General features: G+C 37.3%; 2 protein-coding genes across 4 annotated transcripts; both read left to right on the top strand.

Moving 5' to 3' along the window:
* Positions 1–735: 735 nt before the first annotated feature.
* lman2 (lectin, mannose-binding 2) lies at positions 736–8,786 on the top strand. Of its 3 annotated transcripts, none has more exons than XM_017690031.2 (8): positions 736–945; positions 2,367–2,485; positions 2,615–2,732; positions 3,169–3,242; positions 4,261–4,422; positions 5,963–6,077; positions 6,169–6,288; positions 7,078–8,786. In XM_017690031.2, exons 1-8 carry the CDS (start codon positions 768–770, stop codon positions 7,236–7,238), a joined length of 1,047 nt encoding a protein of 348 aa, XP_017545520.1. In that variant the 5' UTR covers positions 736–767; the 3' UTR covers positions 7,239–8,786. The 3 variants fall into 3 exon arrangements, with proteins under 3 accessions (XP_017545520.1, XP_037396654.1, XP_017545519.1); XM_037540757.1 differs by having other exon boundaries at positions 3,166–3,242; XM_017690030.2 differs by lacking the exon at positions 3,169–3,242 and adding an exon at positions 3,047–3,129.
* Positions 8,787–10,390: 1,604 nt separating this feature from the next.
* tmed9 (transmembrane p24 trafficking protein 9) lies at positions 10,391–13,312 on the top strand. The gene is made up of 5 exons (XM_017689494.2): positions 10,391–10,571; positions 12,282–12,382; positions 12,473–12,598; positions 12,718–12,864; positions 13,051–13,312. The coding sequence occupies exons 1-5, from the start codon at positions 10,424–10,426 to the stop codon at positions 13,198–13,200; spliced, it is 672 nt and encodes a 223-aa protein (XP_017544983.1). The 5' UTR covers positions 10,391–10,423; the 3' UTR covers positions 13,201–13,312.
* Positions 13,313–15,254: the final 1,942 nt, after the last annotated feature.

Raw genomic sequence — 15,254 nt, 5'->3', positions numbered from 1 at the left:
TGACTAGATCTGCCAAACGACAGAGCGATCTATATTCTGATTGGCTCAACGAGAGTACTTTATAATATGCAACCGATGGATTGGCTGAATAGGGTGTGGTAACTGGGTAACTTCTCTGAGCACAGAAGCGCTGTGACCAGTGGCTGCGACTCGTTTGTAGACAGGGCGAATTAATTTTTGATTGGATTTTTTTTAGAAAAAAAAATCAAGAGTGAGAAATAGCATGTGTGGCGTGTGAGCGTGTGAACTCGCTGAGGTGCGTGTGTCACATGCTCAAAGCGTGAGACTTGAGAACAATGTCTATAAAGACTAGCAGCTCTGCTGTGTCTGCTGCACTCGTACCAGCGCAACACACACTAACACGGCACCACCCCATCAGTGTAGTGCTGAGAATGATCCACCACCCACATAATACCTGCCCTGTGGTGGTTCTGGGAGGGTCCTGATCATTGAAGAACAGGGTCAAACTGGGCCAATAAAGTATGCAGTGAAACAGGTGGATTAAAGTCTGTAATTGTAGACCTATAAAGTGCTCCTATATGGTAAGTGGAGCTGATAAAATAGACAGTGGGTGTAGATACATGGCGGTGGCTTTAATTTTTGACTGATGGGTGTAGTTTCATATTTAAATAGTGCAATATATATTGAGCAGGTGGCTGTTTGGCATTCAGTCTTTGGCTCGACGAGGCGGTCCCTAAACGAGCAAGGGTGTGTTTCTCGTCCGGAACAGGAAGTTCCTTCAAACGGCAAGAGAGTAACTGAAGAAAATGGCTCCAGAGAGAAAGCGCTCAGCGTTTCTCAGTTATTCTCAAGGAGGTGTTTGCAAAATGTGTCACATATTCCTGCTCTTATGGTTACTTCACTTCTCCTCAGTTTACTCAGATATAACAGACGGCAACGCTGAGCACTTAAAGCGGGAGCATTCACTCATTAAACCATATCAAGGCAAGTAGCTGGCTAGTCAAACTTCTGTGTGTTAGCTAGCTGAGCTATCTCCTGTAGCTCCTACTGTACACAGCTCATCACCGCTGCACCGGGAAGCTCGTTTAGATTAAGAAATGGATGAATACGCAGAAAAAAAGGAGTTGTAGCTGTCAGCCGTTTCACGTTAACCAGCAAAGGTAGCTAGATAACTAGCTGACTTCGTTGTTCGAGCAGGCAGGTTCCTGTGAGTGTTACGAGCCAGCCAGCTAACGTTATCCAACTCATCCACGAGTTAAGCCACTGGTCAGTTGATCAAATATACAGTTTCTTTAAGACGATACAAGTGTGTTGTTGTGCAAGATGTTTGTTTTGGTATCGTATTTAAAGTGCTTCAGGTCACTATGCTGTTCTTGGTGCACTGAGCTATAAACTGAGCCTGTCATTCTGGTGAGTAGATTAAAGGGGAGGTCGACTGCTTTTTCAAAATTAGCGCATATTTAACAGGGTAAGCTGTAAATAAAGTAATTTAGAGTGATTTAGATCTGAAATGCTCCGTTTTAAGGAAATTTGCCAAGTCAGAATTGCTAACAGTGGTGGTGATTGGAACCAGATGTCTGAAGCGTTTAATGCCTCTAAGTGATAGCTAACTTCCTTCACAGGAGGTTACCGCCTTAGGTTATATGGTTATGAATATGCTGGCTGATGTCTGAGATATTGCTTTGCTAGTTTCTAAAGTTTTGAGGCAAGGATGTGATCTAAAACGCATTTTTAAAAGCTATTACTGGGACGTGAATGTTGAGTTCTTCCTGATCAGACAGGTTTCTTAGCAGCATGTTGTCACCGTCAGAACAAAACCTTCTATGTCCATTTCTGTTATGGAAAAAAAAAAGAAAAACCCGTAATTTAAAAATGCCATTCATGTTGTGTCAAAATGTCATGAAAAATAGGCCAATAGAAATATCTAAAATGACTGTTAATAAAGTTGTTACATTAAATCAAAGTGCTTATTAGCAATATGTTTTCCTTCTGGTTGTGCCAGTGGTGATATGTCAACACTAAATAAAAGCTAGCCATGATAAAATACATTGTAATGTTACACCCTTGGTTGTAGTGAAAATGATTGTCATAACCACTACAGAAACAACAAAGCCAAGAAAGCAAAACCCAGGCATGAGTTTATTCTCTGTGTGTAACAAACACTTACTATGAGCCAGTAAGCATGGCTGTTGCCCTGTCAGAGGCTCCATTGTTGCAGTGTGGTATATTTATCAAAGTCTCATTTCCTTTAATACCACATTCATGCCATGCCAGTTGTTATGCTGGCTTTTTAAGACAACTGCTTTAATGACATAGTTATGCTATGTGATATCATTAAGTTGAGTTTCAGTTTGATTATGTTAGTTTCATTATGTACATTGTGTTTTCTGTATTTTTGTATTTAGGTGTTGGAACGAGCTCTTCAAGTCAATGGGATTTTTGGGGGAGTACTCTGGTGACCAGCCAATATGTACGCTTGACCCCTGATGAACGTAGCAAGCAGGGTTCCATTTGGAATACAGTGGTGAGTAATTACAGTGTCCAAGGAAGTATATAGACATTTTTCATATTGTCACCAGAAATGCATTGCTTGTTTCTGTTTCTCGTTGCCATTCAGTGTCTTAAATATCACAGCTTACTCTTTTCTGTGCAGCCCTGTTATTTGAAAGACTGGGAGATGCATGTGCAGTTTAAAGTTCATGGATCAGGAAAGAAGAATCTGCATGGGGATGGAATTGCAATTTGGTACACAAAAGAAAGATTACATCCTGGTCAGTCTGCACACATTCCAGCTGTGAGATTTACTAAAGCACATGACTATAGTGTGATGATGGTGAAAGAAAACCTGTATTCCAAAACTTAATGGGAGTAAAAAAAAAAAAGTCCATGTACAGTTCAGGCCAGGAAACAAATAAATCCTTTTTTTCTTTTTTGTTTATGTTAAATAATGTATATTTTGTAGTATTTATTTGATATTATACAGTAAGATTAGCATGCAGGGCAACATATTATCTGCGGATGATTTTTTATTTGAAGATTTTTGCTCCAGTTGATTGTTTCTTGTCCTACTTCTACCTTCATTTAGGGCCAGTCTTTGGAAACCAAGACCATTTTGTAGGCCTGGCTATTTTTGTGGATACTTTCCGCAATGACCTCCACGGCATGGATGTAAGTGTGCTTTACTTACAGGTGATTTTTTCCCAGCAGGCCCTGGCAGCAATGGCAACTTCCATGGCTTGGCCATATTTGTAGACACATACCCAAACGATGAAGCCTCTGATGTGAGTTAAGAGTACTACAGTATATGTGTTGCTTAATACTTAATGGTTTTCTTTTTTTTCGCCAGACCATTTGCACGTTCATTGTTAGTGAAAACATACCTCCATTTCATTAAAAAAAAAAACAATCGTATGCATTCTCGCAGAATGTTTAGTTATTAAATGGATAGTTTGGGTGTCTATAGTTTTTCTATTTAGGTCAAGCAGCATTACTTATTTGTACAACTTGCATTACTTGTATTATTTAGCAGTTTTAATTTCATGCAGTTTTTAAATATCAACTGGACTACATCCCTGCATAGGCTGAAACACAATCTTATACTATAGCTACATGGTGTTTACAAATCACACTTTACATAACCGTGACTAGATTGTGCATTACAGTTGTTTTATTTGCTGTGAGAAATATGAAAAAAATTTCATGTATGCAGCAGCTTGAGTAACTCTGAGAAAGTCCATTTGTAGCTGTATTGTTGAAATACTTACATGCTTTAAATCCTGAACTGTCCCTTTAATCTTGCTTTGTTATGAGTTGTGCTTTTGAATAACTATAAGCGCTGAATGTGCTTTATATGTGTATGTTTATGAAAACACGTCTCAGTGATTAGTTGCAATGTAATTTTTTGGCAGCATGTTTTGCATGTTTTTTTTCTGTAGGCTGTATGGTGATAATATGCCAACACACATTTGTACAAATGTTACAAATGTTTAAGATTGAATGTATCACCAGTGGTACTTTCACTGATTTTCATTTGATTGTGTCTTTTGTCAAATTTCTACATCCACTATTTCATGTTTTACAACTTCTTTTCCTTCTCAGTCAGCAGTCTGTGAAAGCTGATCCTTTTTGTTTGAGGTGAATGAGCTCTGAATCACGCTGCAGATTCTTTATTATGAACTGTTTCTGAATATGCACGCAGTACCATCGGATTTGGCGGCATCACACACTGGCTTTGCATTCATAATGTGTATAACATGGATTGATTGTGCTAATCACTTTCCTTGTATTTCGGTCTCCTAGCGTTCATTTCCCTACATTTCTGCAATGGTGAGTAATGGTTCTTTTGCATATGATCATGGAAAAGATGGCCGATCTACAGAGCTGGGGGGATGCTCTGCTGAAATCAGAAACAAAGACCACGACACATATCTTGCCATTCGGTACTCCAAAGGCAGACTCACAGTAAGAACCACATTATTCACTCATCAATTCTTTTTAGAATTAATAAAGACAAGTATAAAAACACACTAGTATAGAAAGAGGCATACATTCCTAATATAGAATGTATAACAAAGAATTCTTTCTTTCTTTCTTTCTTTCTTTCAATAGAATTATTTTTTATGTTTTTTATGCTGAGCTACACATTATACTTAATTACAAAGTGCTACAAAGTACAACTTTACGTTATACTGAAGAAGCTTATATGACAGGGCTACTTTTAAGTTCATGAAAGTAGTTTGAATGCTAGATTACAAAGTTGGTTTCAAATTTCATCAAATACCTCATCATACTTTCATCAAAGTTACATGACTAATACTTCATTTCAGTGAAATTTTACACACCACACACTAAACCAACATTTAAGAACTAGTGGTAGATGCATCCAACTGATGATCGCCTTCCATCTGCTCGCCATCAGCTCTCATCTCCTGTGACAATTTGCACTCAAACACACCTCAGTGACTACACCCAACGGCGACACATACATACGTAACATTCCTGCACGAAAAGGACCAACTTTCTATAGCAAGAGTTGACCATAGTTTAAAACTGTTAACTGCAGCATAAAAAGTAAAGAATACATTGTTTGACTGTATTGTAAGCTCCAAATGTCTTTATGCTAAACCTAGTGTGTGAAAATGGGTGAAAGAGAGACTTAAAAGGGAATGTTTGTGAACTAAACAGTGAATTTAAATGGGCTGTCTCATGTTTAGAATGAAATGATTTTAATTCTATAAAGTAAAACCATTAATGAAAAGACAATGAGTATCTCATGCTATATTTTATGTTAGTGTGTTATCAGAGCACATTTAGAGCTCTCATGCATCTCTGTTTATTCATAACAATATTAACGTTTTTCCTTGTTGGGAATATGTTATCACATAGCATTTTTCTAAATATTTGGACATTCAAAGAGCAAAAATAGCTAAAAACCCCATTCCTAGTGCTAGAACATGGCTACATACTGCCATTGAAAATTATTTTATTCTCTATATGATATTCCAAATTACAGATAAACAACTGCATTTTCTGAAGAAGTTCTGGACGAGGACCAGGCTGTTAGTGTGCAGGAAACGGAGATGTGAAAAGTGACCTAGGAATGTAAAAATGTGAACAGAATTAAATTAAATACTGAATTAAACATACAAAAAAAGGTTTCTGTACATTACCAAAAAGTTTCAAATTCAGGTTTTGGTGCTATGTAGAGCATTTTTTAAAGGTTCTTTAAAGAACCATTTACTTTAACCATGCAAAGAGCCATTTAAGCATTCAAGTGGGTCTTAGCTGTCAAGGCTCCATGTATAACTATTGCCTTTACAAAAGAACCCTTGAAAAAAACCCTGTTTAAGGATATATGATTGTTTGGGAAAGATTCCCCTCATCAGATTAGACCAGTGCCTGATTTAGTCTGTGTGTAGTTTATGCTCAGATAGTTATTGAACACAGTGGAATGCTTTAGGCTTTAGATAATTGTTGCTTTATGGATTCCTTATGTTTGTAGATTATGGTCGACGTTGATGACAGAAATGAGTGGAAAGAATGTATTGATATTGGAGGAGTCCGTCTTCCTACAGGCTACTATTTTGGAGCCTCTGCCGCAACTGGAGATCTCTCTGGTATGCCTTGTTTATGTATACTGAGATACCTCTTTTAATTATTCTTTATGCGCCTGATGACTAAAGCCTGGTTTTGGTGTTTTTTGTGCAGACAACCATGACATCATCTCGATGAAAATGTACCAGCTGATGGTAGAACACACTCCTGAGGAGGACAGCCAGGACTGGACTAAGATTGAGCCCAGTGTCAGCCTGCTCAAGTCTCCAAAAGGTAGCACATTTGATATTAATGAATTTAAAGGGAAATTTCACAGATTTCTAAAAGTGGTATGATGTGAAAGAGTGCATGTAGAGAAACTTACATAGATTTTTTTTAACACTAATGGTAAAAGGAATCAGTTGTCTACAGCTTATATATAGCCATTTTATTTAGTATCTAAAATGACCAGTGAATCTACATGTTTTGAGTGTAATATAATGTTTATAATGGTAGTGGTAAATACAAAAAGGTTTTCTTTGCGGACTGTTTCGATGTACAGCACCCCGCATGTACCACTTTGCCAGTGTATCAAAAAAATACCGTAGGGCAAAACCTCATCCAAAAATTATCATAAATCTAAACTAAACTCTCAGACATCAGGGAACATCTTTGTAATCACTCAGTGAGGGAGCTTTTGGAGGAATTAAACTCTTCAGACATCTGGTTCCTATCACCACCACTGTGAATAATTCAGTTTCTCTGGAAGATTTTTCCACAAATTTTTGTGGAAAAGCATTTCACACAAACCACTCCGAGTCACCAATTAAATTAGGCAGAAATTTTGAAAAATCTGTTTTTAATTCCTGAAACTGTTTGGCCTACAGTCAAAACTGTTCGATATTGTAAAAGTTTTTTGTTTTGTGTCTTGGTATAGTTATATACATTCTATACATTATTAACACTTTAGTATCAACATTAGTTGACCATTAAGTCATATAGTAATGGTTATTTCTACATGCACTTTTCTGCCTTTTTTTTACGGCTGCATTTTTTTTTTTGCTTTGTTTTCTCACAATACAGACAACATTGATGATCCTACCGGTAATTTCCGGAGCACGCCTCTTACTGGCTGGAAGGTCTTCCTGCTCCTGCTCTGTGCACTTCTTGGGATCGTTGTTTGTGCTGTTGTAGGAGCTGTGGTCTTTCAGAAACGACAAGAGCGGAACAAGAGATTTTACTAGACATAAACCTGAACAGGACAATTTCAAAGGACTCTTAAGAGATATGGGTTGGAGACAAATGTGAAATTTTAGCAGTGGTAAAAATGCATATTACTGAAGTGAACAATTGAAAGAGAATCATATAAGGTGTGTTTTGTATGCTTGGAAAATGGTGTGTGTGTGAAGGGCTGGACTGCAATGACTTCAACATGGATTCTTTTTTTTCTTTTTTGTTTGTGGTTTCAGTACAAGTTATTTGGCCGGTTGCACCAGTGTATACAGCAAAATGCATATGATCACACATTTTGAACAGCTGAAGTAAAAAGAAAAATACAAAAAAAAAAAAATATTGGAGATCTTTTTGGTTCAGTCAGGCCCAACTGCTGTATGACAAGTGAATTCTCTGATTAGCTCTGTCTGTCCATGAATACTCTGAAGTGTTTTAAGTAGTATGAGTTGATTTTGATTTTATTTTTGATTTAAAGCAAAAACATTTTTGTTTGTTTGTTTGTTTGTTTTTTCTTCCAGGTTATGTTTCATTAATGTCTGTTGGTTGTGAGGGGGACTGTATTAAACTTTTCTTCCGAAAGGAAAATGGTGATCGAGAAAGAGGTCTGAGAAAGAGAATTCAAGTGGATAAAGGATTGATTCCGGTTAAAAGCTACTGCCGTTTTGACTTTGAGTAAACAGCATGTTTACATAACATTTACAGCATGTTTCTCCAGGATGATGGTTCAGCTGGTTATTGCAGATTGTTTTTAGCATAAGTGTTAGCTAAAGGAGTGTGAAATAAGATCAAATTGTTATCTTAAAAATTAAATCCAGTCTCTCGCTACAGATTTTGATCCAGTTTTCCAGCTTTACAGTGTTAATGGAGAATTTTCTGGTGAATGCACATCCTTTCAGTTGTTTATTAAATGATGGTCTGTATTTGCTTGAACTTTATTGGCTGCATATGAGGGTCTTGTAATGAGCCCACATCATTTGGAGAAAGCAGCAGAAAAATGCAAAGGCTTGCGCACCCCTATTAAATTACACGTTTTGTTGGTTTTCTAACTGAAAATAAATTTAAAAACCTGAGTATAACACTTTTTTGCTCATTTTGGTGCACAGTTTCTATTTATTTACTGAGTTTAACATATTGTAAAATATTAAGTGTGCCATAACTTTTGCACACACTTTAGTTTATTATGTTAAATTTAGTAAATAGTAATAGTGCAGAAGTGAGTTCTGTGGAGAATCTGGTGACTTATTTTCATATAAAAAAAAATCAATAAAACATCTCGACCAGTGGTGCCCAAACTTTGGGATGACCATATATTATTTTTGATCAAACATTTTACAAACAAATTATTCTTTTTATTTCAAAGTTGTCTATCAACTGTAATGAAACATTCACCTACAGTCTTTGAAATGGATCTTTGTAGATGACGGACTGATTAAAATGCACTGATGTATGTTTTTGCTGGCGTTCCATACCAAGTCTTACTCTCTGTGACACAGAATGGGCAAAGGTTGTACAGGAAAACTGCAGTGAGTGGATTGTAAATAAAGCAGTTCCTCCAGTAATGGTTGAAATTAGATACATTGTCTTTCCACAGCTCTACAGTCAGCGTTCAGGCTGATGCATGTTTGCAAATTTAGTGTGAAAGTACTTTTCTGTAAACAGTAGAGCTAATTCAGGAATGCTTGGAATATTTAACAACTCATTAAATACAAAGAACAAATGATTACAAAATGTTTGGCAAAACTGCAGCCTTGTCATTTTATAACAGGAATTCTTATCCAATCACACTGACCTGTCCCACTTTTATTGGGTGCATCAAAAAAAAAAAAAAAAAAAAGTCACATCAACCAGAAACATTTCTTCATAGTTGATACAGAAACAAGTAATATTTATTGCCATTAGCTGGCAAACATAATGAAGCACAGCAGCACTGAGCTTAATCGTCCTACTACTTTACCTTTTGGAGAGAAGGGGAGGTGGCAAGGTTTCTCCATTTTACCAGAAACCCAAAGTCAACCCTGTCCAATAGGAAAGAGAGACATTTCTTTTGAAATATTGGACATTTCTTTTGCCCTGAGTTATCCAAAATACAAAGAAGTTTTTAATAAGCATTTTTTGTTATCAAATTCACATTTAACAGGTAAAAAAACTGTAATACTAGTAAAACCTTGAAATTTGACATGGGAAATGTCTATATGTTAAAATATACTAGTAGGAGGTGTATTTTACCATATAAGATTTCAGTTCAGAGTAAGAACTGGTGGCTTTTCCCATGGCTTTTTCTAGCATGAAGTCATTAAAGTATTAATTGTAAAAGCAAAAATAGAATTGTGACATTTAAAATCATTTGCATAGTATTTTTTATACTGACGAACATAATTCAAAGCACGAATTCAGTATCAGGAGATCTTACATGTTATTTTTAAATAAAATGTCATTTTTACTATTAAAATTAGGAACATTTACTTGGCCAAATTTTGAGTCCAAAAAGATGTTGAATTAGGAGCTAAAATAGCTCGCCATAGCCTGCTGCCATCACCGAGAAGACTGTGGAGTCTCTTGGCCAGGACCAGCAGACTGGGGGACAGCTTCATCCACCAGGCTGTCAGGACGCTCAACTCTCTGGCAAATTTTCTTCACTTTTTGAAATAAAAGAGTTTGATGTAGCATGGAAACATTGTTAAAGTTTGAAAACATACTGTTATGTACTCAGACCACACTTATCAAACTTATCAAAACCAAGCTGCAAAAGCAGGCTGTTTTGAATTCCTTATTTTTGAGGAGTCACCCAAACCATAAGCTTAATTATCATAATCATATTTGGCCCCGCCCACTCCCACTGAAGTTATAAAGAGCGTTTCGCCTCAATGGCTTTTGAATGACAACACAGGCCAAGTAAACATTACCTGTGACCGTGTTGGTACATTAAACCACATAAACAATAAAAGTGGACCTCGAGGGAAAATAAAATAATAATGGTTGTTAGTCGGAAACGTGGAAAAAACGTTGGCCATTTCGTTTAAACTCACTTTATTCAAAAACTACAATAACCGTGGGAGCAGGCGGCTCGTTGTGCAGGAAATAAACTCGATTGGACCAGATAAGCTTCAGTGGCTCGCCTCTGATTGGATGGCGCGAGGCGATAGGTTACGTGGCACCTTGTCCTCACGCAGACTCAGTGCTCACCGGCAGTGGCAAGATGGTGGTGCTCAGAATGCAGTTTGCGTTGTTCACGGTTTTGTTTTTGAATCTTTGCTACAGTCTCGTTTCGGCACTGTACTTTCACATCGGCGAGACGGAAAAGAAATGCTTCATAGAAGAAATCCCGGATGAAACTATGATAATTGGTCAGTAGGTCAAGTGCAAGTTTTCCCAAAGTTGAGATCTGTTAGCAGCCCGTCCTCCATAGAGCTACGTGCTAAGTAGTTAGCAACTAGCTAGCATAGCTGCGTCTGTCAGCTTAGGACATTTAGTTAGCCTAACTGGCTTGCATGCGTTAAGACGTATCAGTACGTTTTCCTACCTACAGCGTGTGTGCAGTGTAGCCGTTTAAAACGAGAGAACACTGATGGGTGACAAGCGTTAGCTAACTCCGCTCACAGCCGGCTAGCCTTATGAGGCGATAGTCACCTTCTCATTGGGCGTAGTTAGTTAGTTAGTTAGTAGATATTAAGAGAGAAGCGCACCTTGGCGAGATGTTCGTCTTTTTGCTACCATAATAAATGGCTTTTTTGTTTCAGTCCTCGGGGACCTACGACTATGTTCTTTTTCTGTTGTGTGCTGGCGCCTCACGCACCTGAAGCAGGTAATGAAAGGGTGGAACATGCTTAACTACCTGTTTCAGGTGTGTTAGGAAAAGGAAAACGACCAGAAAGTGGAGCTGAGCAGGAGTGTCTTTGAGGACTGGGCACAAACTCTCAGGGTGGTATATATCACCAAGATCAAGGGCAGCCCGGATGTAGAGAGTACAATCAAATATGTTCTAGCGCTGCTTTTATTTCAGGAATAAATGAGGTATAGTTGGGCCGATTACTGATATCAAATTTATAAATAAATGCAGATATTGTTCACACTTTTGTTCTTTTAGCACCACCAACTACAGACAAACACATTAAAACCACCTATAAAAGCAGTCTGACACAATGTGGTGGTGGTGGGGGGGGGGGGCTAGATGGGGCCTGTTTTGACCAAAGTTGTCTGTTTTTTCTTAGATGCTGGAATTTATTGCAGGTCTGCCTCTTGAAAGCAGCTTGTAACCAAAGCTAGTAAGCTTAACAAGGTGTCAGGCTAGCAGTAACTAGAGATTAGTTAGACTTCAGTTTTTTTTTTTTTCCATTTAGATAGTTTATACTTGGAGAAACCCAAAGAAACTTATGACTGTTCCCATATGATGATGTTTTTCCATTAGATATTGTTTCGAATGTGCATTACATTATACATCAGACTGAAGCTCTTCTGAAAACCAGGCCAGCCTTATCACTCATGTTCTTGTACTGTGTGGTGGTGTTGTCTTTTTGTGTTGTGCCCAGTGTATAACTCTGATATGATTATGTCTGTATTGATGCAACTTCATTTTACATCCCTTTTCATAGTTTTTTGGATGAAAAGAAAAATTAATAATAAAAAAAAAGCAAAATGCATTTCTTCTGAATATCTGACCTATGTCGGTATGAGATGAGTCACAGGTGATTGTCCTTTTTCTTTGTTTGGCTCTGCACAGTTTCTCTACTGTATCTTCACACTGTTAAACCACATCCTGTTGTTGCAAATTTCTTTATGTAACTTGAAGGTGCATCACAGGTCTTATAAGCATAAAGTTGTAATCCACATTCCTTCAGTTGCTTTACATCTTCTCTTTTGCAGATGCTCTTACCTAGAGCAAATTACAGAACAGTGGAAGCTGATCCGATACAATGTGCTCTGCAATGATTAAGACAAAATGCTATCATAGCTTGATATGTTTAAATAAAAACTTTCTCTATTTTAAAGAAGCTGGTGAGTCATGGTGAATTTTAATGTGTGTTAAAACTCATCATGTATACATGTATTTTCACCAGGAAACTATCGGACACAGCTCTATGACAAACAAAAAGAAGAGTACTTGCCTGCCACACAAGGACTTGGAATGTTTGTGGAAGTTAAAGATCCCGATGAGAAGGTCAGTTGTCTAAGAATAGGCTGTTTGTCAATAATGTAAAACTGTGTTAATGGTCAAGTTCAGCAAACTCAACTTTTTGATGTGTTTTAGGTGATCCTGTCTCGTCAGTATGGATCAGAAGGCAGGTTCACCTTCACCTCCCACACACCTGGAGAACACCAGATCTGTTTGCACTCCAACTCCTCCAAGTTCTCTCTGTTTGCTGGTGGAATGCTTGTGAGTTAAACCATATGCATATGATCTACATTTTGAAACCTGACAGTTGAATTCAGATCCATTGTATGCATAATTTTGCTACAAGCAGTTTTTTTAAATCATTCCTAATGTCTCCATAGCGAGTTCATCTGGACATCCAAGTGGGAGAGCACACAAATAACTATGCAGAGATTGCTGCCAAAGACAAACTGACGGAGCTGCAGCTCAGGGTTCGCCAGCTGGTGGAGCAGGTCGATCAGATTCAGAAGGAGCAAAACTATCAGAGAGTAAGGGTCCCTTTCTTTACATGCTAGTTATTACCAGGATATAGATAATAATCCATATATAAAAGCAAAGGACACTTGTTCTTGGTTGTTCAATTTTTTTACATTTCTATATATATATATATATATATCACATCACTGCTTTTACAGTTCTGTTCTCTCTCTCTCCTTTTTTTTTTCTTCTTTCAGTACCGTGAAGAGCGCTTCAGACAGACCAGTGAGAGCACTAATCAAAGAGTGCTCTGGTGGTCCATTGTCCAGACACTGATTCTCGTGGCGATTGGTTTCTGGCAGATGAGACATCTCAAGAGCTTCTTTGAGGCCAAGAAATTAGTGTAGGGTGTGTGTTGCAATGTTCTCTTCTTTCAGTTTATGCAGTACACAGGAGTTTGAGACTAATGTGCTCCGAAAGTTTCAAGTCTAGACTGCTGAAATGAATCTCTCAGTTCAAGCCCGTCTCTCAATTTTCTCAGTCCTGTCTTGAGATTTATTTCACAATTCATATTTCTGTGCCACATCCCCATGACGTGTGTTACAGTTTGCTCTGAACGGAGAATGTTCTTTCTCCATACTATCAGTAATGTATGTTTTTTGGTGATAATATATGTTTTCGGCATTTAAATTTGCTCATATTAAGGTGCAAAACCACTTTCCTTTTAATATGGCTTTTTTCCCACCACAGGTGAAAATACAGACACACTATATATATATATATATATATATATATATATATATATATATATATATATATATATATATAAATAAAATAACTATAAATATAAAAGTGTGTGTTATAAGGAGAATTTGACCCCCTCAACTTTATTTAGGATAACAGATTTTCAGTTTTATTAAAATTTAGTTCTTTGTATCTGGAGCTTTTGTGTGGAATGTTCCTACACTGTATGCACAAGTTTATCCTAGACAAAAAAAATCAACTCATTGATTCTATTGTGTAAAACACTCTTTGTAACTTAGCAATTAGTGAACTATTTAAAGTTTTTGTTCCCAGAGTGAATGTATGTCCATATGTTTATTTAATGTCCATTTGTTAAAATCCGCATGAACCATTTTCCAGCATAAATGCCTAGCCAAATTTGTGTCACAGTGTCGTTTACAGCTCTTGTACTCTTTCTACAGACAGGAGTGCAGAGACTTGATCTGTACTGATTTTTTTTTTTTCTGCATTAGGTATTTACAGACTGCTTTAAGGAAAAACGTCCTTCAATAACAGTACGCAGTTTGGTATTGTTTGGACATTCAATCTGTTTAGTTTTTAAGGAAAGAATTTAAACACGTTCCCTTAGTGTTATTAACTGCTTAGTTTTTGGGGGTATTTTCTGTTCATTTTAGGTAAGGAGCAAGTCTACACTCTTAAAGGACTAAATGTTCCATGCTACATTTAGCTGTATTTTATGGCCATTGTTTCCTGTGTGCTTAGATACTCAGGTATTTCTTGAAATTGTTACTTTCATTCATACACTTTTGGGTCATGAAGATCTGCCCTGTTAACACTGAAAATGTGCACCCTTATCCTGAGAGGCCTAAAATGTTGATATTCGAGTTAGGTTTTCCTTCGGTGATGGCCATTTTTAATACTTGAAAGAAAGAGTAAAGTATATTTCATTGTCACACATTATTTTTTTCCTCTGTTTCCTCTGGTTTCTCCATCTTTTTGCCCCCCCCCCCCCCCTCCATTTTTGAGTTTTAGAATGTGAATATATAATTTTAGGGGTAATTGGAAGACATCTGGGTACACAGATATTGCTGGCTGAGGGTTAAAGCTTTTTAAATAAGGACATAGGAGGGAAAGATTGTGTCTGATATATTCCTGATTGCACTCAGAAATAAAGTTTTGGCTTCCCTCCAGTTGACTGGTCACATCCTTGTTATTTTGTCTGAGTCTTATTTTCAGCAGTGTTCATGTTATGATCATGTTATGTACTGCACTGTGCCGTTTTATGTTCACTCTGTGCAGATATACCTGCCTGAAGGTCTATCATTACCTGATCAGGTGTGTTAGAGCACTGAACATGTATGTCCCCAGGGCTGTAGCTGTAGACCACTGCAAGTAGTCAGTTCTATTTACAGCAGTGACAGATATTTGTATAATGTATACAAATACATTACATACAGTTCCCCTGGATGAGGTGGAAATGTGCATTAAAAAATCAATCTGACAGTTATCCCTTTACCACAAATATAGTCCAGCACCCAAGACATGTTTTATGTCCAAGGTTTGCTTCTCTAATAGACTTTTGAGAGTAGAGTAGAGAGTAGAGAAAACGATTGGATTGTTGACCAATTCAAGCCTCTCATTTGAAGCCTAGATTACAAGGTTTATTTGAATTATGGGAATTCATTTACAATTAAGTTTGGAACAGCTGGAAAAGAGG

This window comes from Pygocentrus nattereri, chromosome 8, assembly GCF_015220715.1.
Source record: "Pygocentrus nattereri isolate fPygNat1 chromosome 8, fPygNat1.pri, whole genome shotgun sequence".
Taxonomy (NCBI): Eukaryota; Metazoa; Chordata; class Actinopteri; order Characiformes; family Serrasalmidae; genus Pygocentrus; species Pygocentrus nattereri.
This window is presented reverse-complemented; position numbering and strand designations above follow the sequence as displayed.

Bases quoted from the DNA above. Each gene is read 5' to 3' on its own strand.
- lman2 (XM_017690030.2), top strand. From the start codon at position 768: ATGGCTCCAGAGAGAAAGCGCTCAGCGTTTCTCAGTTATTCTCAAGGA. The intron at 946-2,366 runs GCAAGTAGCTGG...TTTTGTATTTAG, and splicing joins ACTCATTAAACCATATCAAG to GTGTTGGAACGAGCTCTTCA. The intron at 6,289-7,077 runs GTAGCACATTTG...CTCACAATACAG, and splicing joins CCTGCTCAAGTCTCCAAAAG to ACAACATTGATGATCCTACC.
- tmed9 (XM_017689494.2), top strand. From the start codon at position 10,424: ATGGTGGTGCTCAGAATGCAGTTTGCGTTGTTCACGGTTTTGTTTTTG. The intron at 10,572-12,281 runs GTCAGTAGGTCA...TATTTTCACCAG, and splicing joins GGATGAAACTATGATAATTG to GAAACTATCGGACACAGCTC. The intron at 12,865-13,050 runs GTAAGGGTCCCT...TTCTTCTTTCAG, and splicing joins AGGAGCAAAACTATCAGAGA to TACCGTGAAGAGCGCTTCAG.